We start from the raw sequence: 27128 nt of genomic DNA, 5'->3' as shown, positions 1-27128 counted from the left end.
TGCAGTTATGCAGTGTTTGATCATGCATTGAAAAATCAGTTCGAGGTAATCAATTAATGATTTTTGCGTCACTTTAATTTTAGGTGACACTCAACAATATTTTACTTTACCTCATACCTGTCAAAGGTAGCAAATTAAACGGCAAACTTCTCTCTCACTCACCTAGACACACACATACAGTATATTGACAATAACACCGTACCTTATCTGCAGTGGGTTTTTTAGTCTTAGTAACTCTTTTCCAGCGAAAAATATCAGGGTTATGTGAGTATGCCATTTCTGACGCCAAATTAGCTGCCACTTATTACCTAATTAATACAGAGGAATACAATTTTACTTGCTACATAATTTATATTAACTACTCATAGCACTAGCTACGCTTACAGCAAAAAAATACTTAGTTAAAGTCTAATTTTGCACTGAAATAGGTATCTGAAGCTAAGCCAAAAGTGATGTCGCTAGCTCCACGCTATTCTGCTGTTTGCTCGTGCGCTGAAAATAGAACGAGATGCCTTGGTAATGTAGTCAATAGCCACGTTTCTCAAACGCACTGTTTGCTTGACAGTGGCATTAGTAAACTACAAGTCCCATTCCAACCTTTTGTCAACAGAAGCGTCCCTTTGGTAACTATAGTAACTTTGGATCCCTCCCCAAATCTTGAACGTTTGACTGTGTTGTAAAAATATACCCTAAATCAACCTTGATTGAATTTGCAAAAGTCCACACAGCATTATCATAGTCCCACAGAAAGAGTTTGCAGATGTTATAATGTATGCACACACTCTGTCTATTCAACAGCAAATTATGTTTTGTAATGAGAGTTCTGCAAATTGTCACTAGTTTACCACAGCCACAAAGTCCAAATATCGTACACATTTATGGAAACTAAAATGTGCTTTTTCTAGTCTTAATTTAAGGTTAGGTTAGGGGCAGCAACAGATTTTAATAAGATAAATTGTACAAATAGGCGGGCTTCAGCCATAATTATGAATGGGGATTTGTTAAATAGTGACGACCCTCTCTCTGCAAGCTCCGAAAATGATGACGTATAATGGAAGTGACTGGAGTGCGTGCGCCGTTCATAAGTTCGCGACGTGTAGTTTTCACGTGCTTTGGTTCCTGGTAAGCGAAAGATGCTTAATGTTCAATTACTATGTTTTGAAAATATGAAAACGTTACTTTATCCCGTTGAGCTTTGTCTAGGTTTTCGAAAAACAGACAAATGTAAACATTTATTATGCTGGACTATTAAAAACGCCACTGAATTTGGCTACAGTAGTGATAGCGAATGCTAACAACATCTTCAAGCTAGCCAGTTGTTTTCCCATTTTGGCCATAGTACGTATGGACAGACATTTTAAACCGTAAACATCTGTTAATTACTGGAATCATCCGTTTCTATTATGTTCTATTATATGCTTATAATATACCTTTCTACTTGCACCACAAATGTCAATACTCCATATTTCACACTTGCGTGTTAGAGGGCATCAAATCTGTGATGCATTGTGGGTATATTTTGACTGACCGATCTACCACTCATTATTATTTGTAGATCAGTCAGTCAAAATATCGATGTAAAACAAGCCCACTCTCTTTCATCATCATCTGTCATCATCCCCCTTGTTTCGCTCCTCTGTCTGTCAGGCAGGATGAAGTTGGAGCTGTCCATGGTAGTGCAGGGCTGTCGGCTAGGTGTGCTGACGGGACTGGGCAGGGCAGGACAGCACTCCCTAGAGGTGCCGGGGTGCCTGCTGTACACCCGCTGCGGCACCGTGCCACACCTCACCCAGGACACTTTGCACACACTGAACAACCTGCCCTCTGTCACACAGCTCACCCTGAACACACTGTGAGAGCCTCTTCCATTAGCACACTCTTTCCCTGTCTCTCTAACACACACATCAAAATAGTATTTAAAGTACTTGCTTTGTGTGTACTTCCTTTAGAGCGGAACACCAGGAAGTATTGGAGGAGTTCAAGGAGGGAGTCAGGAAGTTTGCAGGTTGGCACTGACTATTCTTGTTGATATTATGCCTCACTAGGGGTGGATATAATTTGTGGAACATTGCAACAGGAATCTGTTTCAAAAACTTGGTAAAGTACAAGGTTGCCAGCAAGCAACGCATACAAAGTAGCATGCTCAATTCACCTAGCTAACTAGCTGCCGAATAGGCATCAATTCACCACGTACCTTATTCTTAATGTTTGTCCATAGGCTACCAGAGTGTGGAAAGAGTGAAAAACTTGAATGAATTAGCCCACACCCTACCCGGTATCTTATTCTGCCCCTATACAACTTTGTATGCGTTGTTTGTTGGCAACCTTGTAATTTACCAAGTTTTTGAAACAGATTCCTGTTGGAACGTTCCACAAATTATACCCATCCCCTCACTACATCTACTGTATTCGCCGTTGCGGTAGGAAAGTCGAACATGTCATGCATTCATATGCTTCGAGCATATCATATTAGACATGCTCTACTGAGTGACCAAACTTTCATTAATGTAAGTGAAAGTGTCTTTAGTTTTTAACACGAACACATGTACAGAACTTTCTATACATTTTGTCTCAGCTTAACGAGAAAGCAGTTGGACATAAAGAGAAAAGTACATCACTTCACTGCTGAATATTTGAATGGATGAGGCAGAAGTGCAGTGTTGAAAAGCACAATCGGCCTTAGCCCTTCCTAAGAGCTCCGAATGTATGCTTCATAAGTCCCAAATGGCTTTGAAACAGTCCTCATGTAGGAAAGTCATAAGTCATCACTCTCTAACAGAGATGGCTGGCTGTAGTGTGGCACCACTGATCTCTTTCCTGCCCCTGGGCAAGCCAAGTTGAAATGAGAAAATGTAATTAGCGTCCCAGCACTTGTTCACACGCAGGGAATTATTACATTGTGTCTTGAGGCGGGCAGGGAGGGAGTAACCTGATTGGGTAATTAAAAGTGAGCGTGCCACCGCCTGCCAGTGCTTGTTGCTTTTGTTTAGGTTCTGGTTTTGTCACCTTCAGATCTTCTCTCACAGCTAGCCTCTAAGGCCATGCCTCCTCTCTTGCATGGCTTCCAGTGTGTATTTAACAGAATGAACTAACTATCTGACATTACCAACCAGTCTGTGTATCTGCCTCCTGCTGCTGTGTAGACTATTAGTCGATGCATCTTTTACTCATGCTACTGGACCGGCTGTGCTGTCTGTTCTGCAGTAGGATGAATGCAGTGTTATGCATGCTTTAATACTGCGGTTGACCTTTCACAGGTCTTCATGACACGGTGTTGTACTGCTCCCTCCACGACCCTGCGACCTCATGCCCCCCAGGTCACATCACCAACAAGGTCAGAGGTCATGTTTGAGGTTCTACTTATCCAGCAAAAAAAATATATTTTAGACTAAGCATTGGTGTCTGTCTAAATGCTTTACATTAAGTTAAGTGTGTGTGTGTGTGTGTGTGTGTGTGTGTGTGGTTGTATGTGTCAGAGTTGACACTAACAACAGATTGTTATAACTACAGTGCATTCGGGAAAGTATTCAGACCCCTTTACTTTTTCCACATTATAACGTTACAGCCTTATTCTAAAATGTATTACATTTTTTTCTCATAACTCTACCCCACAATGACAAAGCAATAACTTTTATTTTTTAAATATTTGCAAATTTATTTAAAAATAAATAAAAAAACAGGAAATATTTCATTTACATAAGTATTCAGACCCTTCACTCAGTACTATGTTGAAGCACCTTTGGCAGCGGTTACATCCTCAAGTATTCTTTGGTATGACGCTACAAGCTTGGCACACCTGTATTTGGGGAGTTTCTCCCATTCTTCTGCAGATCTTCTCAAGCTCTGTCCGGTTGGATGGGGAGAGTCATTGCACAGCTATTTTCACGTCTCTCCAGACATGTTGGATAAGGTTCAAGTCCAGGCTCTGGCTGGGCCACACAAGGACATTCAGAGACTTGTCCCGAAGCCACTCCTGCGTTGTCTTTTCTGTGTGCTTACAGTCGTTGTCCTGTTGGATGGTGAACCGTCACCCCAGTCTGAGGTCCTGAGCGCTCTGGACCAGATTTTCATCAAGGATCTCTCTGTACTTTGTTCCGTTCATCTTTGCCTCGATCCTGACTGGTCTCCCAGTCCCTGCCACTGAAAAAGATCCCCACTGCATGATGCTGCCACCATAGGGATGGTGTCTGGTTTCTTCCAGATGTGACGCTTGGCATTCAGGCCAATCTTGGATTCATCAGACCAGAGAATCTTGTTTCTCATGGTCTAAGACTCCTTTAGGTGCCTTTTGGCAAACTCCAAGCGGGCCTTTTACTGAGGAGTGGCTTCTGTCTGGCCACTCTACCATAAAGGCCTGATTGGTGGAGTGCTGCAGAGATGGTTGTCCCTCTGGAAGGTTCTCGCATCTTCATAGAGGAACTCTAGAGCTCTGTCGGTGTGACCATTGGGTTCTTGGTCATCTCCCTGACCAAGGCCCTTCTCCCCCGATTGCTCAGTTTGGCCGGGCGGCCAGCTCTAGGACGAGTCTTGGTGGTTCCAAACTTCTTCCATTTAAGAATGAGGGAGGCCGGTGTGTTCTTGGGTACCTTCAATGCTGCAGAAATGTTTTGATACCCTTCCCCAGAATTGTGCCTCGACACACTCCTGTCTCGGAGCTCTACGGAAAATTCCTTCCACCTCATGGCTTGGTTTTTGCTCTGACATGCACTATCAACTGTGGGACCTTATATCGACAGGTGAGTGCCTTTCTAAATCATGTCCAATCAATTGAATTTACCACAGGTTTACTCCAATCAAATTGTAGATACATCTCAAGGATGATCAATGGAAACAGGATGCACCTGAGATCAATTTCAAGTCTCATAGCAAAGGGTCTGATTACTTATGTAAGTAAGGTGTTTTTAATTTGTAATACATCTGCAAATCCATTTTAAAATAAGGCTGTAATGTAACAAAATGTGGGAAAAGTCAATGTTTCTGAATACTTTCCAAAGGCACTGTATACCAAGATAGCTTTGGGAACAGAGAACTTTATTGAGATTAAATGTTTTATCGGTGAGGAAATGTGCAGAATGTCGGCCAAAACCCTTCTTGTTCCATCTTCTCCCACTTCCGGCCACTGTGCTTCCTCTCATCACCATATTTGGTACTGAGAGGAAACTCCAAGAGGATGCTTCAAATTTATACATCCGGTGAATTATCTGGCTCATTATTCCATCTGTGCTAACACTGTCTGTGTTTGTTCCAGACGGTGTCTGTGTGGGGCAGTGGCGGTCGTATCGAGCTGACGGTTGCGAAGTTCATGGCTCTTCAGAAGGCTGTCCAGCCAGACCTGTACCAGAGCATGGCAGACGGCGAGACTTGGCAGATCAACACTTCTCGCAAGAGGGTCCGCAAGTCAGTGGACCGCACCCTGGCCCACCTGGATGAGTGTCTGCTGCTCCACCACAAAACACAGGTCTGTCTGGGACTGATGCTGCCGTAGCCTCACACGAGGCCATGATGATGCTCCCAATATTAGAGGAATTCAATTAAAAGCTTCACCTACATGGGGTGTGGCAGTCATTTATAAGTATACTGTACAGACACGGGCTACTTTTACTGTCAACATATCTCTGTCTCTCTCTCACCCTTTCCAGTGTGTGTACGGTCATGAAAATCCTGGAAAAGTAATTTAATTTTAAAATAAAATCTAAAAGTTTAGGAAAAGTCCGAATGAATTACATTTCTGTTTAATGTAATTTATTTATTCAGTTATATATTTTAACAGTCAAATAAACATATCAGCCAGGTTCGGAATAACAAAGTGTGTCTGTTTTGTGTGAGACGAGTGGGCTGTTGCTCAAGGAGAGATAGACAGTCAGACAATTCAGCAGCAGCAGGTAGTAGGCCTATAAAATGTGATAGAGAACAGACTAACTAGGTAGGTAGACAATTCAAAACATACAGTTGGAAGTTTACATACACTTAGGTTGAAGTCATTAAAACTATTTTTTTCAACCACTCCACAAATTTCTTGTTAACAAACTAGTTTTGGCAAGTCGGGTTAGGACATCTACTTTGTGCACGACACAAGTCATTTTTCCAACAATTGTTTACAGACAGATTATTTCACTTATAATTCACTGTATCACAATTCCAGTGGGTCAGAAGTTTACATACACTAAGTTGACTGCCTTTAAACCTGTCTAGGAACGGGAACCCCTCGCCAACAGCCAGTGAAATTGCAGGGCGCCAAATTAAAAAAACAAATCTCAGAAATCAAATTTCTCAAACATACAAGTATTAGGCACCATTTTAAAGATACAATTCTCGTTAATCCAGCCACAGTGTCTGGTTTCAAAAAGGCTTTACAGCGAAAGCTCCAGAAACGATTCTGTTAGGTCACCACCAAGTCACAGAAAATCACAGCCATTTTTCCAGCCAAAGAGAGTTGTCACAAAAAGCAGAAATATAGATCAAATTCATCACTAACCTTTGATGATCTTCTTCATCAGATGTCACTCATAGGACTTCATGTTACACAATACCTGTATGTTTAGTTCGATAAAGTGTATATTTAAATCCAAAAGTTCATTTTACATTGGCGTGTTATGTTCAGTAGTTCCAAAACATGCAGTGATTTTGCAGAGAGCCCCATCAATTCACAGAAAAACTCAATAATAATAATAATAGATCACTCACCTTTGATCTTCATCAGAATGCACTCCCAGGCATCCCAGTTCCACAATAAATGTTTGATTTGTTCGATAAAGTTCATAATTTATGTCCAAACACCTCCTTCTGTTAGCGCGTTTAGTAAATAAATCGAAACTCACGAGGTGCGGGCAAGTCCAGTGGAAAGGTCGGACGAAAAGTCCAAAATGTTATATTACTGGTCGTAGAAACATATCAAACGATGTATAGAATCAATCTTTAGGATGTTTTTATCATAAATCTTCAACAATGTCCCAACCGGAGAATTCCTTTGTAGAAAAGCAATGGAACGAGAGGTAACTTTCTCATGACCGCGCGTCTCGAGCCCATGGCTCTCTGCCAGACACCTGACTCATTCCCCTCTCATTCAGCCCCCCTTCACAGTAGAAGCCTGAAACAACGTTCTAAAGACTGTTGACATCTAGTGGAAGCCTTAGGAAGTGGGATATAGTGCAACATAACCAATCTTCAATAGTGTGCTGAGTTGAAATACTACAACCCTCAGATTTCCCACTTCCTGGTTGGATTTTTTTCTCATGTTTTTGCCTGCCACATGAGTTCTGTTATATTCACAGACATCATTCAAACAGTTTTAGAAACTTGAGAGTGTTTTCTATCCAATACTACTAATAATATGCATATATTCTCATCTGGAACTGAGTAGGAGGCAGTTTACTCTGGGCACCCTTTTCATCCAAAAGTGAAAATGCTGCCCACTAGCCCAAACAGGTTTAAACAGCTTGGAAAATTCCATAAAATCAAAAGAAATCAGCCAAGACCTCAGGAAAAAAAATTGTAGACCTGCAAGTCTGGTTCATCCTTGGGAACAATTTGAACAAACACTTGAAGGTACCACGTTCAATCTGTACAAACAATAGTACGCAAGTATAAGCACCATCGGACCACTGAGCCGTCATACTGCTCAGGAAAGAGACACGTTCTGTCTCCTAGAGATGAACGTACTTTGGTGCAAAAAGTGCAAATCAATCCCATAACAACAGCAAAGGACCTTGTGAAGATGCTGGAGGAAACGGATACAAAAGTATCTATATTCGCAGTAAAACGAGTCTTATATCGACATAATCTGAATGGCCGCTCAGCAAGGAAGAAGCCACTGCTCCAAAACCGCTATTTAAAAAAGCCAGACACAGTTTGCAACTACACATGGGAACAAAGATTGTAGTTTTTGGTTAAATGTCCTCTGGTCCGATGAAACAAAAATATAACTGTTTGGCAATAATGAGGAAAAAGGGGGAGGCTTGCAAGCCGAAGAACACCATCCCAACCGTGAAGCACAGGGGTGGCAGCATCATGTTGTGGGGGTGCTTTGCTGCAGGAGGGACTGGTGTACTTCACAAAATAGATGGCATCATGAAGCAGGAAAATTATGTGGATATATTGAAGAAACATCTCAAGAAGTTAATGCTTGGTTGCAAATGGGTCTTCCAAATGGACAATGACCCCAAGCATACTTCCTTATTGTGGGAAGCTACCCGAAACGTTTGACGCAAGTTAAACAATTTAAAGGCAATGCTACCAAATACTAATTGAGTGTATGTAAACTTCTGACCCACTGGGATTGTGATGAAAGAAATAAAAGCTGGAATAAATCATTCTCTCTACTATTATTCTGACATTTTCAGATTCTTAAAATAAAGTGGTGATCCTAACTGACCTAAAATAGGGATTTTTTACTAGGATTAAATGTCAGGAATTGTGAAACTGAGTTTAAATGTATTTGGCTAAGGTGTATGTAAACTTTTGACTTCAACTGTTTTTTTTTTGTACCCTCTGGTTAACCGTTAAGCTATACATGTTTGTCATGTCAATGTCCCAAAAAAACACTGACACTTGTGTCGTGTCTTTGGCTTTGCCGGATTAAGTGATATTACATGCTATTCAATAAAATCCTTTCTCCGTAATTAATATTCCCTGATTGAGCTAATCATGTAAATGTAATTAACTAGAGAGTCGGGGAACCACAAAATAATATTTATATAGCTGTTATCTTCCGAATAAACTCTTGAAGACCTAGTAATACTTTACATCAATAGCAGTCAATATTAATCGTCACCTTAATTCAGTCTCATCTGAAAGTTGTAAATTCTTGGTTATCTTCACGAACCCTGGCTAACAAGTTGACTCAGCAATACAAAATTGGGTTTAATTATTTATTTACTAAATACCCAACTAATCACACAGAATTACATATACACAGAATGAATTATACCTTGATTACAAATTATGTCATAAAGGACAACGTCCCAGGACAGAACAGATAAGACAGCTGGTTACACAAAAGAAATGGGGCTGGGTTTGAGTGAAAGAGTGGGAAGACTGAGGAACAAAGGGAGAAGCTGTGCTATCGTAAATACAGTATCTTATGCATTCTAAATTACCGGCCATTTGGAAAAGGAAAATGTAATAAATATTTACTCTGAGCTGCACTTTGGTAGGTTGGTGGTAGATGGAAGGCCGTGTTGCCCAACCGAGTCCTTTGAAGAATGTCTCTGGTGGTAAATTGGATACGTTGTGGTAATGTCATTGTCTGGTAGACGGGATACTCTGTCTGTTCTTTCCGAGCCCACGTTTGCAGCTGCTGTTGCTAACTCAACGGCTAGGAGGTATCACTTCTGTAGTGAATAAGAGTTCAAAGTTCATACCATTCGCAACCAAAGCTCATGCTAAGGTTGGCTTAGTTCTGTAGTTGACATGTTAGTCCTTTTAACGCAGAGGCTGCAGACCTCACGTACTTGGAACAGGAGGTTACATTTTCGTCAAGGCTTTATATAGTGGAGCGAGAAGGGTGTGTTTGAAAAGTTTTATAACCCATGTCTCTTCACAGAGCCCTAATCTTATGAAAACCCAAATCTCTCATTTGGAAGCTAAAATTACATTTAATCTCTTCATCAATAATTTTATATTCAAACATTTAATTTGAACAACAATTCCATGTGAATTTCCACTGTAGAGTTTGTCATCCTTTCATTGATGAGAATGTCTCAGATAAACTGACATATTCATTAAGTACATATGTTCAATTGGTTGGATTACCAGAATATAGTTCATTTCCCCCCCCACCTTCTGATGTTCCCAGAATCTCTATGTTAACCAAGGGTTTTTCAAATGTCACATCAGTAGGGTAGAGAGAGGAAAAAGGGGTGAAGAGGTATTTATGACAGTCATAAACCTACCCCCAGGCCAACGTCATGACACTTGTGAATAAGGCCACACTGTCGTGTGTGTTTTGTCCAATATTTGTATTTTATTTTTAATCCCCCAGCCCCACAGGAGGGCTTTTGGTAGGCCATCATTGTAAAAAATATATAAAAAATATTTAAAAAATTACTGACTTGCCTAGTTAAATAAAAATAAATGCAAAGTTGATTTACTTTTTTGAACTAATTACATCAAGGGTGGTCAACCATCCTCCAGGATAGCCAATGGGTGTACAGGCTTTTATTCTTGTCCTCCTCTAGCAAACTACACTTTAGGAGTAAGCTGCTCAACCGACCCTGATAAACTGTCTCTGACGTGTTTGAGCAGGGCTTGATCAGAAGCCTGCTCACCCAGTAGCTCTCCAGTCTGAGGGTTGACCACATGTTTTATACAGTTGCCTAACAGGTATTCTACTTTGTGCGAGGTGCCTTGCTCAGAGACAGGAGACGGTTCATGGAATCAGAGAGCAGCCTCCCAGTGTCGACACCACATTACGCTTACTTTTTTATACCTTCTGTACATAGAGGCCGTCAATCGTTGGTCATGGAAATTTGGTGAAAAGTCATACAATTCCATGTCAAAATATGTATGAACCCTGTCTTTTGTTCTCTGTGGTCTCCAGGAGCTGAGTGGGGTGGAGGTGTTGGGGGTGGTGGAGGGAGGAGATGTGCTGGAGGAGAGAGTGCGGTCGGCCAGGGAGACGGCCAAGCGGCCAGTAGGAGGATTCTGTCTGGACGGGCTCCATACTGCAGCCATGGAGACACACCTCCGGACCCAGCTCATCACCGCCGTCATCAAGGAGCTCCCTGAGGACAAACCCAGGTGTGTGTGCGTGGTCCACCCGCAAACAAATGTTCATCTTATAAAGGCTATATAGCATACAAAAACTCTTCATAGGCACTACATGGATGCATCACAGACCCTTTCTGTGTTAGAAAAAATAGTTGCACAAGGGCAATGTGCAGAAGTTGTTGCACAGGGGCAATGGGAGTTCTTAATAGTTATGACTGTATTTCACACTACTTTTGGATTATAATTGGATTTTAAAGCTTGCATGAATGTCCTGCTTAATACACTGCTCAAAAAAATAACGGGAACACTAAAATAACACATCCTAGATCTCAATGAATGAAATATTCTTATAAAATACTTTTTTCTTTACATAGTTGAATGTGCTGACAACAAAATCACACAATTATCAATGGAAATCAAATTTATCAACCCATGGAGGTCTCGATTTGGAGTCACACTCAAAATTAAAGTAGAAAACCACACTACAGGCTGTTCCAAATTTGATGTAATGTCCTTAAAAAAAGTCAAAATTAGGCTCAGTAGTGTGTGTGTGGCCTCCACGTACCTGTATGACCTCCCTACAATGCCTGGGCATGCTCCTGATGAGGTGGTCTCCTGAGGGATCTCCTCCCAGACCTGGACTAAAGCATCCGCCAACTCCTGGACAGTCTGTGGTGCAACATGGTGGATGGAGAGAGACATGATGTCCCAGATGTGCTCAATTGGATTCAGGTCTGGGGATGGGCGGGCCAGTCCATAGCATCAATGCCTTCCTCTTGCAGTAACTGCTGACACACTCCAGCCACATGAGGTCTAGCATTGTCTTGCATTAGGAGGAACCCAGGGCCAACCGCACCAGCATATGGTCTCACAAGGGGTCTGAGGATCTCATCTCGGTACCTAATGGCAGTCAGGCTACCTCTGGCGAGCACATGGAGGGCTGTGCGGCCCCCCAAAGAAATGCCACCCCACACCATGATTGACCCACCGCCAAACCGGTCATGCTGGAGGAGGTTGCAGGCAGCAGAACGTTCTCCACGGCATCTCTAGACTCTGCCACAGACGTCACATGTGCTCAGTGTGAACCAACTTTCATCTGTGAAGAGCACAGGGCGCCAGTGGCGAATTTGCCAATCTTGGTGTTCTCTGGCAAATGCCAAATGTCCTGCACGGTGTTGGGCTGTAAGCACAACTCCCACCTGTGGACGTCGGGCCCCATACCACCCTCATGGTGTCTGTTTCTGACCATTTGAGCAGACACATTTACATTTGTGGCCTGCTGGAGGTCATTTTGCAGGGCTCTGGCAGTGCTCCTCCTACTCCTCCTTGCACAAAGGCGGAGGTAGCGGTCCTGCTGCTTGGTTGTTGCCCTCCTAGGGCCACCTCCACGTCTCCTGATGTACTGGCCTGTCTCCTGGTAGCGCCTCCATGCTCTGGACACTACGCTGACAGACACAGCAAACCTTCTTGCCATAGCTCGCATTGATGTGCCATTCTGGATGAGCTGCACTACCTGAGCCACTTGTGTGGGTTGTAGACTCCGTCTCATGCTACCACTAGAGTGAAAGCACCGCCAGCATTCAAAAGTGACCAATACATCATCCAGGAAGCATAGGAACTGAGAAGTGGTCTGTGGTCACCACCTGCAGAACCACTCCTTTATTGGTGTCTTGCTAATTTCCTATAATTTCCACCTATTCCATTTGCACAAAAGCATGTGGAATTTATTGTCGCTTCCTAAGTGTTCAGTTTGATTTCACAGAAGTGTGATTGACTTGGAGTTACATTGTGTTGTAATTTCCCTTTTGTGACTAGGAGGCAGTATTTTCATTTTTGGATAAAAAACGTTCCCGTTTTAAACGGGATATTTTGTCACGACAAGATGCTCGACTATGCATATAATTGACAGCTTTGGATAGAAAACACTCTGACGTTTCCAAAACTGCAAAGATATTGTCGGTGAGTGCAACAGAACTGATGTTACAGGCGAAACCCAGATAAAAATCCAATCAGGAAGTGCCGCATTTTTTGAAAGCGCTTCATGCCAATGACTCCTTATATGGCTGTGAATGGGCTACGAATGAGCTTACGCTTTCTACGTATTCTCCAAGGTGTCTACAGCATTGTGACGTCTTTTACGCATTTATGTTGAAGAATAGCTGTAAGGGACCACATTTAGCAAGTGGTCACATGATGTCTCCCGCAGAAAATCTTGCTTAAAGTACTGAGGTAGCCATTATTCCAATCGCTTCTGAGGAACCAATTGTCCCAACGGCTATATTATGAGGAACCAATTGAGGAACCAATTGTCCCACGGCTATATTACCGAATATATATATATATATATATATATATATATATATATATATGTGAAAAACACCTTGAGGAATGACTCTAAACAACATTTGCCATGTTTCTGTCGCTATTATGGAGCTAATTTTGAAAAAAGTTTGGCGTTGTAGTGACCGCATTTTCCGGTCGATTTCTCAGCCAAACGTGAAGAACAAACGGGAGCTATTTCGCCTACAAAATAATATTTTTGGAAAAAAGGAACACTTGCTATCTAACTGGGAGTCTCCTGAGTGAAAACATCCGAAGTTCTTCAAAGGTAAATTATTTAATTTGATTGCTATTCTTATTTTCGTGAAAATGTTGCCTGTTGCTAGCAGAGCTTGGCATAGCATTATGCCATGATAAACTTACACAAATGCTTGTCTCGCGTTGGCTGTAAAGCATATTTTGAAAATCTGAGATGACAGTGTGACTAACAAAAGGCTAAGCTGTGTCTCAATATATTTCATTTGTGATTTTCATGAATAGGAAGATTTTCTAGGAAGATTTATGTCCGCTGCGTTATGCTAATTATTTTGAGGCGATGGTTACGCTCCCGGATCCGGGTTTGAGAGTCGCAAGAAGTTTTAAGTGTTCCCTTTATTTTTTTGAGCACTGTATAATGTTTGCGTCATAATCGCAAATCAACTGAATTATACTTAAAAAACACATTGGCTAGCTTTTGTTACAGCCAATGTCATTGAGCGTTAGCATTTTAGCTAACAAATGCTGCATCCAAAATAGTTATTTTGCGAAGATAACAACCAAATATAATCTTAGCTAATGTTCAAGCAATAATCAAAACATTTTAATCATGTGAGAACCCCAAAAGGTTATTTTGTTTCAAATCAAATTTTATTTAAAGTAATAAAAACGTAAATCTGTTGAATGGGCGCAGATGGCGATGGCTCCCTCACTGCAGCCAAGAGTTGCTCGCATCTGTGCGTGACATCCAGTGTGTCGTGTACTGGAAAGGGGTCTGTAGCTTATGACATAACAGCTCCCTCTGTAGGGGGCATTGGCAGGAATGACATATCCCACTATGTTTTGTTTATTATGACTAAACTGTCAAAACAGAACGATGTGCTCTTTGTCAGCACATTGTGTGTGTGCTGCAGCTCTGCCTCAGGCAGCTGCTCTCTCCCACTCTCTCTCTCCCTCTTCTCGGCTGCTTCACGGCAGTAAAAGTTAGTTGGTAAATCTATCAACATCTCTCAGAGGAAAAACTGAGGCTGCCTTAAAAAAAAGTATCTGAATATGTTGCTAATCTTTTTCAGAGGGAAGAAAAGTTGCTGGCAGGAATCTGAAATGTCACAATAACATAGATCAAAGCTACCGAGTTGGCAACCCTGCCCATTAATGCTTCATACGCTCTAGTTAGCGAAGTCTAGCCCAAAATCAGGTTTGAGTGCCCCTCCACACCAGCTCCAGTTGCCTGCTTTTACCCTTCTTACTCACCCTGTCTACACCTACACGCCCATAAACCCTAAAAATGAATGCACCTTCATCCCATCCCACTCTCTCTCCTTCCCTGACTCACTCCTCCTCCCCTTACAGCACAGCACCAATTATTTGTTTCTCCTTCCCTCACTCCACCCCCTAAAGCAGGATACTCTTCAAAAACAATTCAATCCTCCATTAACACTTTTTAATTATCTCCCTCTCCACTCCTCTCTCCTCTGTTCCAGTCTGTCTATTCCCTCTCTCCACTCCTCTTTGTCTCTCATCTGCAGTCTGGCTCTTCTCTCTCTCCACTCAGACCAATTTTAGAATGTACAGCAGGGACCAGGTGAGGAGAGAGGACTGACTGACCAAGTAATTGCTCTAATTGAGTGATCATGTGACACCTGTGAAAACCAGGGGTTGGAAACGGTTCAGGAAACAGAACTGAAAAATAAATACATTTTTAGAGGAACAGAATCAGAAAAGTGATCTATACTGTTCTGGAACAGAACTGCTATTTTAAAAACAGATTAATAACTTACATTCCAGGCATTTTGTCAGTTTCACCAAAACAAACGCAGCAAGGCGCCTATGCAAAGCCCTCAGTCTGTCACTCAGAAACGTGTTCCAGTGTCTGCCTGCCAGCTGAAATTCTTTGTCAGTGCGTGTTTAGGCCCCTCCCGAAGCTTAGGCCAAGGTAGCCTACTGACGTTACAAGTGTGATTCCGAAATTAAGGAGAGATTTTTAATTAGAGAAATTTATTAACTTTTTCCATGCTAGTTACAGATGCTATAGTTATCACGTTTCACATTGGATTTATTAAATACGAAAAGGTAAGACGTGTTTCTAATTCTTGTGCCGCTGTGCACACACAAACTTGTTAGCGACCCTGTTTCAACACCAAGCCAAGTCTCTGCAGTGTAAAGACATTCAAAGTTCCTTCATAGAAGCCGCCACTTCCTAGGTATATTTCTGTGGGCCTAGTTCAGATAATGCATGTCATAACAATGCCCTCGCCCACCCTCTCTCGCCCTCTCCCCACCTTCAAAATTTCAGTCGTATCTCGCGCCCTACACTTGTCTGTCCATAGCGCATGTAAACAACTATAGCCTAGGCAGCCGATAGCGCCCAAAGTCAAAACTATTGCAAGCTGCTCTGTCCAAACTGATTGGTGAAGTAATTTAAGGTTGAGCTAATGTAACAAAGAAACGATATAACCGGTACTGGTTCTGGACTTTATTTTGCAGGTCGGAACAGTGGAACGGAACTTAACGAACAAAATGTTTGGAAAAATAATTTCAATTCCAACCCCTGGTGAAAACACAGTGACCCCCCCATATTATACACTATTATTAAATTCTACCCCACACACACTCAACCCTAAAACCCCCTAGTGGACTGCTGTTACTCTCAGTGAGAGACTAAGAGGAAGACTGACACCCCTCCCTCTGTCCTTCCATCACTCTGCGTTCATAATGCTCACTCAGAATCTCCAGGAAACCATGGCAACCCCTGCCTTCCCTCCTGGGAGCCATGGCAACCCCGTTCCCACTCTTCTTCCAGCCGCACTGGGAATACTGGTCTGGCTAGAGAGTAGACTCCCCACTGAACTCAGCCTGCTTCCCAGTGCCCCGGTGGTGGGGAGACCTCTATCCTATTCCTCCTTGATCCTGGAGGTGAGGGAGCCGACTGGGGCTCTGGGGTGGAGAAGGAGTAGTGGAGAGAGACCGTGGTGCTGCAGGTGGTATTAGAGACCCCCAGACGCTCCCTTTGGGCCGTACTGCGTTTCCATAATGAAAAGAGGCTCCATCGGGCCTGTGCTGGGTCAGCCTGCCCCTGGGTTGTGGTGGTGCTGGGAGATCCACTCCCTACCCCTGGCCATCATTATGGGATGGTAAATTAGTTTGGCCCTGGAAACTCGAGGCAGTGGAGTAGAGAAAGTGAGGGGGAAAAGTGAGTGATTTTGAGACTGAGGTGGGTTAAGGGGGGAATGGGTTTCAGGAAGATGGGGGGGGGGTTGCAATCTGTTTTTTTCTGTCTGCTATGAGCATGCAGGAGTTCTGTGTATGGATGTTCAGGTTTTGTATTGATTTTGGTGTGTGTGTGTGTGAGCAAGAGGGAGAGATCCTGCATCTGTAGTGCTTCAGGGATAACACTGATAGATGAGAGAGATGGGTAAGAGTCTTTCAGGTTGTCTGGTAATTCAATCATTGATCAACAGTGTAATACGTTTCTGTCTGTTTGCCCGCCTGCCTCTCTCTTTCTGTCTGTCAGGCTGCTGCAGGGTGTGGGGCGGCCAGACGAGGTGCTGGCGTGCGTGGAGGCGGGAGTGGACCTGTTTGAGAGCTTCTTCCCCTTCCAGGTGACCGAGCGAGGCTGTGCTCTCACCTTCCCTTTCAACATCACTACTGACCCAGAGGCAGCAGGTACAGGTGTACAGGTACCCCCAACAGGTCTGTGTGTTCCATAAGCACCAAATAGCTGACTACTAACCCTTATGTGACCAGCTACTTGAATTACCTAAACAAATGGGGGTGCATCAGATGCCACCCAATTCAATTATTTTCATTCTGCTGGCTACTTGTGATGTTTTGAGAACACATTGACAGCTGTGATGCAGTACTGTCACAACCATGACCACTGACAGCTGTGATGCAGTACTGTCAGAACCATGGACCACTGACAGCTGTGATGCAGTACTGTCAGAACCATGACCGCTGTGATGCAGTACTGTCAGAACCATGACCACTGACAGCTGTGATGCAGTACTGTCAGAACCATGACCACTGACAGCTGTGATGCAGTACTGTCAGAACCATGACCACTGACAGCTGTGATGCAGTACTGTCAGAACCATGACCACTGACAACTGTGATACAGTACTGTCAGAACCATGACCGCTGTGATGCAGTACTGTCAGAACCATGACCGCTGTGATGCAGTACTGTCAGGACCATGGACCACTGACAGCTGTGATGCAGTACTGTCAGAACCATGACCACTGACAGCTGTGATACAGTACTGTCAGAACCATGGACCACTGACAGCTGTGATACAGTACTGTCAGAACCATGGACACCGCTCCACACAGACAGGTGTGATGCAGTACTGTCAGAACCATGACCACTGACAGCTGTGATACAGTACTGTCAGAACCATGGACCACTGACAGCTGTGATACAGTACTGTCAGAACCATGGACACCGCTCCACACAGACAGGTGTGATACAGTACTGTCAGAACCATGGACCACTGACAGCTGTGATGCAGTACTGTCAGAACCATGACCGCTGTGATACAGTACTGTCAGAACCATGGACCACTGACTGCTGTGATACAGTACTGTCAGGACCATGGACCTGCTCCACACAGACAGCTGTGATGCAGTACTGTCAGAACCATGGACCACTGACAGCTGTGATACAGTACTGTCAGAACCATGGACCACTGACAGCTGTGATACAGTACTGTCAGAACCATGGACCACTGACAGCTGTGATACAGTACTGTCAGAACCATGGACCACTGACCGCTGTGATGCAGTACTGTCAGAACCATGGACCACTGACCGCTGTGATGCAGTACTGTCAGAACCCTGGACCACTGACAGCTGTGATGCAGTACTGTCAGAACCATGGACCACTGACCGCTGTGATGCAGTACTGTCAGAACCATGGACCACTGACAGCTGTGATACAGTACTGTTAGAACCGATGAACCAGTGACAGCTGTGATGCAGTACTGTCAGAACCGATGAACCAGTGACAGCTGTGATACAGTACTGTTAGAACCGATGAACCACTGACCGCTGTGATGCAGTACTGTCAGAACCATGGACCACTGACAGCTGTGATACAGTACTGTCAGAACCATGGACCACTGACAGCTGTGATGCAGTACTGTCAGAACCATGGACCACTGACAGCTGTGATGCAGTACTGTCAGAACCATGGACCACTGACAGCTGTGATACAGTACTGTCAGAACCATGGACCACTGACAGCTGTGATGCAGTACTGTCAGAACCATGGACCACTGACCGCTGTGATGCAGTACTGTCAGAACCATGGACCACTGACAGCTGTGATGCAGTACTGTCAGAACCATGGACCACTGACAGCTGTGATACAGTACTGTCAGAACCATGGACCACTGACAGCTGTGATACAGTACTGTCAGAACCATGGACCACTGACAGCTGTGATACAGTACTGTCAGAACCATGGACCACTGACAGCTGTGATACAGTACTGTCAGGACCATGGGCCACTGACAGCTGTGATACAGTACTGTCAGGACCATGGGCCACTGACAGCTGTGATACAGTACTGTCAGAACCATGGACCACTGACAGCTGTGATACAGTACTGTCAGAACCATGGACCACTGACAGCTGTGATGCAGTACTGTCAGAACCATGGACCACTGACAGCTGTGATACAGTACTGTCAGGACCATGGACCACTGACCGCTGTGATGCAGTACTGTCAGGACCATGGACCACTGACAGCTGTGATACAGTACTGTCAGGACCATGGACCTGCACCATTTGGCCCTTCAGCCCCTTTCACTACCTTGTTTTGCTACAGTGGTTACAGCTCTGAAAAACTGGATAGGTGTTGTCATGAAGGAGAAACTTCCTCTGGGCTTGATTGTAGGTCTGCCTAAGCCTGTAGCATTATATTGTTACGCCTATCCGGACCTTTCAGAACCCGTGTCGGACTCGTTGTGTGTGTGTGTTGCATTGATTTGAAAATGTACAGTGGCTTGCGAAGTATTCACCCCCTTTGCCATTTTTCTTATTTTGTTGCCTTACAACCTGGAATTAAAATACATTTGTGGGGGGTTTGTATCATTTGATTTACACAACATGCCTGCTACTTTGAAGATGCAAAATATTTATTATTATCAACCATTATAACCAACCATTATGAAACCAAGAAATAATACATGAGTGTGCATCTATTCACCCCCCTCCAAAGTCAATACTTTGTAGAGCCACCTTTTTTGTAGCAACTACAGCTGCAAGTCTCTTGGGGAATGTCTCTATAAGCTTGGCACATCTAGCCACTGGGATTTTTGTCCATTCTTCAAGGCAGAACTGCTCCAGCTCCTTCAAGTTGGATGGGTTCTGCTGAGGTACAGAAGTCATAACACAGGTTCTCAATTGGATTGAGGTCTGGGCTTTGACTAGGCCATTCCAAGACATTTAAATGTTTCCCCTTAAACCACTCAAGTGTTTTAGCAGTATGCTTTGGGTCATTGTCCTGCTGGATGAGAGGTGTGATGAGAGGTACTGGGTTTGCGCCAGACATAGCGTTTTCCTTGATGGCCAAAAAGCTACATTTTAGTCTCATCTGACCAGGGTATCTTCTTCCATATGTTTGGGGAGTCTCCCACATGCCTTTTGGCAAACACCAAACGTTTTTTCTTTAAGCAATGGCATTTTTCTGGCCACTCTTCCAGTAAAGCCCAGCTCTGTGGAGTGTACTGCTTAAAATGGTCCTATGGACAGATACTCCAATCTCCGCTGTGGAGCTTTGCAGCTCCTTCAGGGTTATCTTTGGTCTCTTTGTTGCCTCTGATTAATGCCCTCCTTGCCTGGTCGGTGAGTTTTGGTGAGTTTTGGTGGGCGGCCCTCTCTTGGCAGGTTTGTTGTGGTGCCATATTCTTTCAATTTTTAATAAGGGATTTAATGGTGCTCCATGGGATGTTCAAAGTTTGATATTTTTTTGTAACCCAACCCTGATCTGTACTTCTCCACAACTTTGTCCCTGACCTGTTTGGAGAGCTCCTTGGTCTTCATTAGAGGTTGACCGATTTAATCGGAATGGCCGATTTTAATTAGGGACGATTTCAGGTTTTCATAACAATCGGAAATCTGTATTTTTGGGTGCCGATTTGCTGATTTTTATTATTTTCTATTATATACCTTTTATTTAACTAGGCAAGTCAGTTAAGAACACATTCTTATTTTCCATGACGGCCTGGGAACAGTGGGTTAACTGCCTCATTCAGGGGCAGAACGACAGATTTTCACCATGTCAGCTCAGGGGATACAATCTTGAAACCTTACAGTTAACTCGTCCAACGCAATAACGACCTGCCTCTCTTGTTGCACTCCACAAGGAGACTGCCTGTTACGCGAATGCAGTAAGCCAAGGTAAGTTGCTAGCTACTATTAAACTTATCTTATAAAAAACAATCAATCATAATCACTAGTTAACTACACATGGTTGATGATATTACTAGATATTATCTAGCGTTTCCATGCGTTGCATATAATCTGACTGAGCATACAAGTATCTAACTGAGCAGTGGTAGGCAGAAGCAAGCTCGTAAACATTAATTCAAACAGCACTTTCTTTGCGTTTTGCCAGCAGCTCTTCGTTGTGCGTCAAGCATGCTCTGTTTATGACTTCAAGCCTTTCAACTCCCGAGATGAGGCTTGTGTAACTGAAGTGAAATGGCTAGGTAGTTAGCGCGTGTTAATAGCGTGTCAAACGCCACTCGCTCTGAGCCTTGCAGTGGTTGTTTTCCTCGCTCTGAATGGGTAACGCTGCTTCGAGGGTGGCTGTTGTCGTTGTGTTGCTGGTTCGAGCCGAGGGAGGAGATGGCTGGAAGCTATACTGTTACACTGGCAATACTAAAGTGCCTATAAGAACATCCAGTAGTCAAAGGTTAATGAAATACAAATGCTATAGAGGGAAATAGTCCTATAATTCCTATAATAACTACAACCTAAAAGTTCTTACCTGGGAATATTGAAGACTCATGTTAAGAGGATCCACCAGCTTTCATATGTCCTCATGTTCTGAGCAAGGAACTGAAACGTTAGCTTTCTTACATAGCACATATTGCACTTTTACTTTCTTCTCCAACACTTTGTTTTTGCATTATTTAAACCAAATTGAACATGTTTCATTATTTACTTGAGGCTAAATTGATTTTATTGATGTATTATATTAACTTAAAATAAATGTTCATTCAGTATTGTTGTAATTGTCATTATTGCAAATCTATTTGAAAAAAATGGTCCGATTAATCGGTATCGGCTTTTTTGGTCCTCCAATTATCGGTATCGGCGTTGAAAAATCATAATCTAGTCTTCATGGTGCCGTTTGCTTGGTGGTGTCCCTTGCTTAGTGATGTTGCAGACTCTGGGGCCTTTCAGAACAGGTGTATATATTCTGAGATCATGTGACAGATCATGTGACACTTAGATTGCACACAGGTGGACTTTATTTAACCTCTTGAAACTAGGGGGCACTATTTTCATTTTTGGAAAAAGAACGTTCCCAAAGTAAACGGGCTATTTCTCAGGACCAGATGCTAGAATATGCATATAATTGACAGCTTAGGATAGAAAACACTCAAGTTTCCAAAACTGTCAAAATATTGTCTGTGAGTATAACTGAACTGATATTGCAGGCGAAAGAAAGAAAAATCCAATCAGGAAGTGACTCTTATTTTGTTCCTATGCATCCCTATCGCCTATTGAAAGGGATATCAACCAGATTCCTTTTTCTATGGCTTCCCTAATGTGTCTACAGCCACTAGACATAGATTCAGGCTTTTATTTTGAAAAATGAGCGTGAACGACAACATTGCGTCAGTGGTCTGTTGGTGGCTCTCAGAGTGATTTGTGGGTAATAGACAAAGGCGGCCATTGTTCCTCTCGCTCCTACTGAAAAGCCAATTGTCCCGGTTGATATATTATCGAATAGATATTTGAAAAACACATTGAGGATTAATTATTAAAAAAACGTTTGCCATGTTTCTGTCTATCATGGATTATGGATCTTTTTGGCGTTGTCGTGACCGCAATTTCCGGTGGATTTCAACAAAACGTGAACAAGAAACTGAGGTATTTTGGCTATAAAAATAATCTTTATGGAACAAAAGGAACATTTGCTGTCTTACTGGGAGTCTCGGGAGTGAAGTTAAATGATTTAATTTGATTGCTTTTCTGATTTTCGTGACCAAGCTTCCTGCTGCTAGCTGGACACATGCTATGCTAGGCTATCGATAAACTTACACAAACACTTGTCTTGCTTTGGCTGTAAAGCATCATTTCAAAATCTGAGATGGCAGGGTGATTAACAAAAGGCTAAGCTGTGTTTCACTATATTTCACTTGTGATTTCATGAATATGAATATTTACTAGTAATATTTTTTTGACCGTTGCGCTATGCTAATTAGTGTAGTTGATGACAATTCTCCCGGATCCGGGATGGGTAGTTCTAATTATGTGACTTCTGAAGGTAATTGGTTGCACCAGATCTTATTTAGGGGCTTCATAGCAAAGGGGTGAATACATATGCACACACCACTTTTCTGTGTTTTATTTTTTTGCTTTTCACTTCACCAATTTGGACTATTTCGTGTATGTCTATTACATGAAATCCAAATTTAAAATTTTTAAAAATCAATTTAAATTACAGGATATCATGCAACAAAATAGGAAAACTGCCAACTTAATACTTTTGCAAGGCACTGCACATTATTAAACATTACAGTGGGCTCTCATGGGCGAAGGCTGTGATCACGCTGTTGACGATAATTGATGTTAATCAGTATGATGATGAGGAGGATTTTGAAGTTAAGAGTCATGGGGCGTTGGGCTTTTCCCTCACCGCAGGGAGTCCAGCAGAGTACAGCAGTCTGTGATTCACTCAGATCCGTCTGCCACTGTAGACAGATCTCTCTGTTGAACAGAGGCTTCTTTGGCTTAACATCATGAATTAATCAACAAACTTTGTTCCCAACCAGCTTCCAGTTCAATACCACTGGGAATTATGGCAGCAAAGACCAGCGAGTGTGTGTGTGTTAATTACTGTGTGAATATGATAGAAAGTGTCTTTATTTATAATTGTGTCCCTTGCTGTGTGTGTGAACAAGATAAATAGAGACGTGTGTGTTAAATGGGTGGAGATACAAACCCAACGGGTCAGATGGTGAAATTAAATCAATGAACGATCTCACTGTTACCCCAGTAAACCGATAACAACTAAATCATGCCCTGCCGTTAATCTCTGATTAAGGAAAAGAAAACGCTATGATCAAAGTGTTCCTGAGGGAAATTGAAGCCTCCTGTGGGATTTTCCATTTGAGAACTGTAAAAGTTTTTATATCAGGCCAAAGTAACAGATTCAGAAGTTGAGGATCAGACCGATTTAAGTATCAGATAGCACTAATCGATTCTGCACGGGGGAGTGTAACGAGGTTCACTGGAGGTGAGTGTTAGGACAGGACTGGGGTCCATCAGCGAATGAGGAGACAGCATCCAAATCCCCCCTCAGCTAATTAGAGGGCTCTGTGGGGAGGTGGTGTCACAGCCCTCACCCCAATCTTCCTCTTCTCTGGCACCACAGTCTTACCACCTGCCATCCTTGCCCTCTCTCATTCTCGCTATACTCCCTTGCTCTTCAGATCACTCCTTCTATTCACTCTCCCTCCATCCCTCTCTTTACTCTCCCTCTCTCCCTCCATCCCTTTTTTCCCCTCTCTCCTTCCGTCTGTCAAACTCATCTTCCCTCTCTTTACTATCATTCCCTACTGACCTGACTTGTCTCTCGTGCTCTCTCCATTTTTCATCTCTTTTCCCACCTCCTTTGCCCCCCCCATCCTTTTGTTCTCTCCACTCTTGTTTTCACCTTTAACTCTCGCTCGCACTCTCTCTGTCACACTGACTGGATCATTCTGTTTGCCCTTCAGTTGACCTTTAGATGGAAGTGCCTGATAACAATTTAATGAAGCTGTTGGGGGAGGAATTTCCCTTGCGTGGGGGGGATGCTTTTGTGGGTGAATGTGGGTTTTGGGTGGACGGGGCCGTGAATACAGCAAATACTGATATTCCTTTGTGGGAAAGGAGAAGATCGTGAAATTGGAACACAATGGGCCATAATTGGTTTAGGATGTATGGTTTTAGGACATGATCTGACTGCTATGGACTTTGGAATGTGTGGGTTTTAGTAAATGGATCAGATTGGTCTAGTTGAATGGATGTGGCCAAAGGGATTGATTTGATTGGTGTGTATTTTGGCAGTTGTGGAGTTGGACAAGTCCGAAGCTGCTGTAGGTCAGAAGAATGGAACCGAAAATCCCCAAGAAGATCAAACTAAGATGACTCCTTTTGAGATCAACCTGAAAGATAAGAGGTTTGTGTCGATTAGTGTTTGTGCCAGTTGGTGTATGCATGTGTGCCTCTGTCCCTCTCACTCTATTCTAAGGAATGTGTGTGTTCCTGTTTCATCTGTGTGCGTGTGTGTGTCACTCTGGGTGTGTGTCTGTCCGTGTGTGTGACCCTTTGCTCTCCAGGTACAGAGAGGACTTCAGTCCCCTGGTGGAGGGGTGTGGCTGCTACTGCTGCAGGAACCACCAGAGGGCGTACCTACACCACCTTCTGGTGACCAATGAGCTTCTGGCTGGAGTACTGCTCATGCTCCACAACACGGCCCACTACTATGCCTTCTTCACTGCCCTCAGGGGGGCGCTAGCCAGCGACAAGCTGGACCACCTCAAGAAAAGAGTACTAGAAGGACCAGGCAAGGGGATGAGCGGGGAGGGGGCTGGGGAGAGGGATGGATAGGTTTGTTGTCGAGGTAAGGGTGGGACAGGGAGGGGCTGGGGAGAAGGTGGGAGGAATGGAGGGAGTGATCCAGGTGAAAGTGTTGGGAGACCTTTTCTCTCCTTCCTTGAGGAGAATATGTGGGATTGAAAGGTGGCTAGATGAAGGCAAAGTTTATGTTTAATTGCACTCACCTACCCAGTCATGTCAGATCAGTGATTACTTTCAGGCAGTCGGGATGCATTTTGGGGACTCCAGCGAGAAATTGGCTTTGCAGCGGCTGGCAGTCATCCATAAAAACAAAATAGGCATCTCAACAAATAAAAAAGATATGACAAGAGAGGGAGCAAGAGGGCCAGGTGAAGGGGTGTGGAGGGCCAGTGGAAATGGGGCAGGAGGACCAGGTAGAGGGCCAGTGGAAATGGGGCAGGAGGACCAGGTAGAGGGCAGGAGGACCAGGTAGAGGGCCAGTGGAAATGGGGCAGGAGGACCAGGTAGAGGGCAGGAGGACCAGGTAGAGGGCAGGAGGACCAGGTAGAAGGCCAGTGGAAATGGGGCAGGAGGACCAGGTAGAGGGCCAGTGGAAATGGGGCAGTGCAGATGCAAAGTTTGGTAACAGAATGACCGCTCAAACAGCACAAACTGTCGTTCTGTTACCAAACTTTACATCTGCACTGTTCTTCAAGTAAATGTCTTTTTGTCAAATGTTCTGTGGAAATTGTTAAAAGTAGTCCTTGTGCAGACCTGTATCATTAGTTTAACTTTGCAATCATTGTTTTAGGTTTGGCATACATTTTATACATCGGTCTCGATGTTACTGTGGAGTTGTCCTTCTATAAACACCTCTGATGCTGTCAGCATCATTTTACAAATACACCTGATGCTGTCAGCATCAGTCTTTAGCCACCTCTGATGCTGTCAGCATCATTGCCTATTGCTTTATTTATGTTTTTTCATTTAGGTCCCTCTTTTTCTGTAATTCATATTTTTTGCACTCAATTAAGTATCTGATGAAAACTGGGATAGTTTTTTTTCCCACGTTTAATAAAAGTAATTATGCTTTATTACCTAACGGTTTTATTAATTCATTTTCCGTATGCAAACACACACACACACACACACTGTATAAAAGTGATGCATCCTGTACCCTGGTATACAATCGTGCAGAATGAATGGTTGTCGGTGCAACGTCCATGAGGAATACACTATTTGGTGTATTATACAGTGCCTTCAGAAAGTATTTAGACCCCTTTTCCTACATTTTGTTACGCTACAGCCTTATTCTAAAATGGATTCAATAAAAATAAATCCTCAATCTACACACAATACTCCATAATGACATAGCGAAACAGGTTTAGACATGTTTGCAAATCTAACAATCTTATTTACATAAGTATTCTGACCCTTTGATATGAGACTTAATATTGAGCTCAGGTGTATCCTGTTTCCATTGATCATCCTTGAGATGTATCTACAATTTGATTGGAGTAAACCTGTGGTAAATTCAATTGATTGGACATGATTTGAAAAGGCACACACCTGTCTATAAGATCCTACAGTTGAAAGTGCATGTCAGAACAAAAACCAAGCCATGAGATCGATGGAATTGTCCGTATTGGTCCGAGACAGGATTGTGTCGAAGCACAGATCTGGGGAAGGGTACCAAAACATTTCTGCAGCATTGCAGGTCCCCAAGAACACAGTGGCCTCCGACAGAGCTCTAGAGTTCCTCTGTGAAGATGGGAGAACCTTCCAGAAGGACAACCATCTCTGCAGCACTACCAATCAGGCCTTTATTGTAGAGTGACCAGACGGAATCCACTCCTCAGTAAAGGCACATGACAGCCCACTTGGAGTTTGCCGAAAGGCCCCTAAAGACTTAGACCATGAGAAACAGGATTCTCTGGTCTGATGAAACCAATATTTAACTTTTTGGACTGAATGCCAAGCGTCACGTTTGGAGGAAACCTGGCACCATCCCTACGGTGGAGCATGGTGATGGCAGCATCATGCTGTGGGGATGTTTCTCAGCAGCAGAGACTGGGAGAGTTGTCAGGATCAGATTATGTTATAATA

At 43.3% G+C, this 27128-nt stretch overlaps 1 protein-coding gene across 3 annotated transcripts; it reads left to right on the top strand.

Annotated features, from left to right (window-relative positions):
• The first annotated feature begins 1055 nt into the window (after positions 1-1055).
• LOC135517218 (queuine tRNA-ribosyltransferase accessory subunit 2-like) lies at positions 1056-26116 on the top strand. Of its 3 annotated transcripts, XR_010452013.1 has the most exons (10): positions 1056-1122; positions 1648-1852; positions 1950-2005; positions 3258-3334; positions 5249-5458; positions 10538-10737; positions 16757-16935; positions 24531-24642; positions 24803-25511; positions 25547-26116. XR_010452013.1 is itself a non-coding variant. In XM_064941324.1 (9 exons), exons 2-9 carry the CDS (start codon positions 1653-1655, stop codon positions 25071-25073), a joined length of 1278 nt encoding a protein of 425 aa, XP_064797396.1. In that variant the 5' UTR covers positions 1056-1122; positions 1648-1652; the 3' UTR covers positions 25074-26116. The 3 variants fall into 3 exon arrangements, 2 of the variants coding, with proteins under 2 accessions (XP_064797396.1, XP_064797395.1); XM_064941324.1 differs by having other exon boundaries at positions 16757-16908; positions 24803-26116; XM_064941323.1 differs by having other exon boundaries at positions 24803-26116.
• The last annotated feature ends 1012 nt before the right edge of the window (positions 26117-27128 follow it).

The sequence above is a fragment of the Oncorhynchus masou genome, chromosome 28 (genome assembly GCF_036934945.1).
Source record: "Oncorhynchus masou masou isolate Uvic2021 chromosome 28, UVic_Omas_1.1, whole genome shotgun sequence".
NCBI lineage: Eukaryota > Metazoa > Chordata > Actinopteri > Salmoniformes > Salmonidae > Oncorhynchus > Oncorhynchus masou.
Note: the sequence above shows the minus strand (reverse complement) of the source record. Positions and strands in the feature narration are given on the sequence as shown.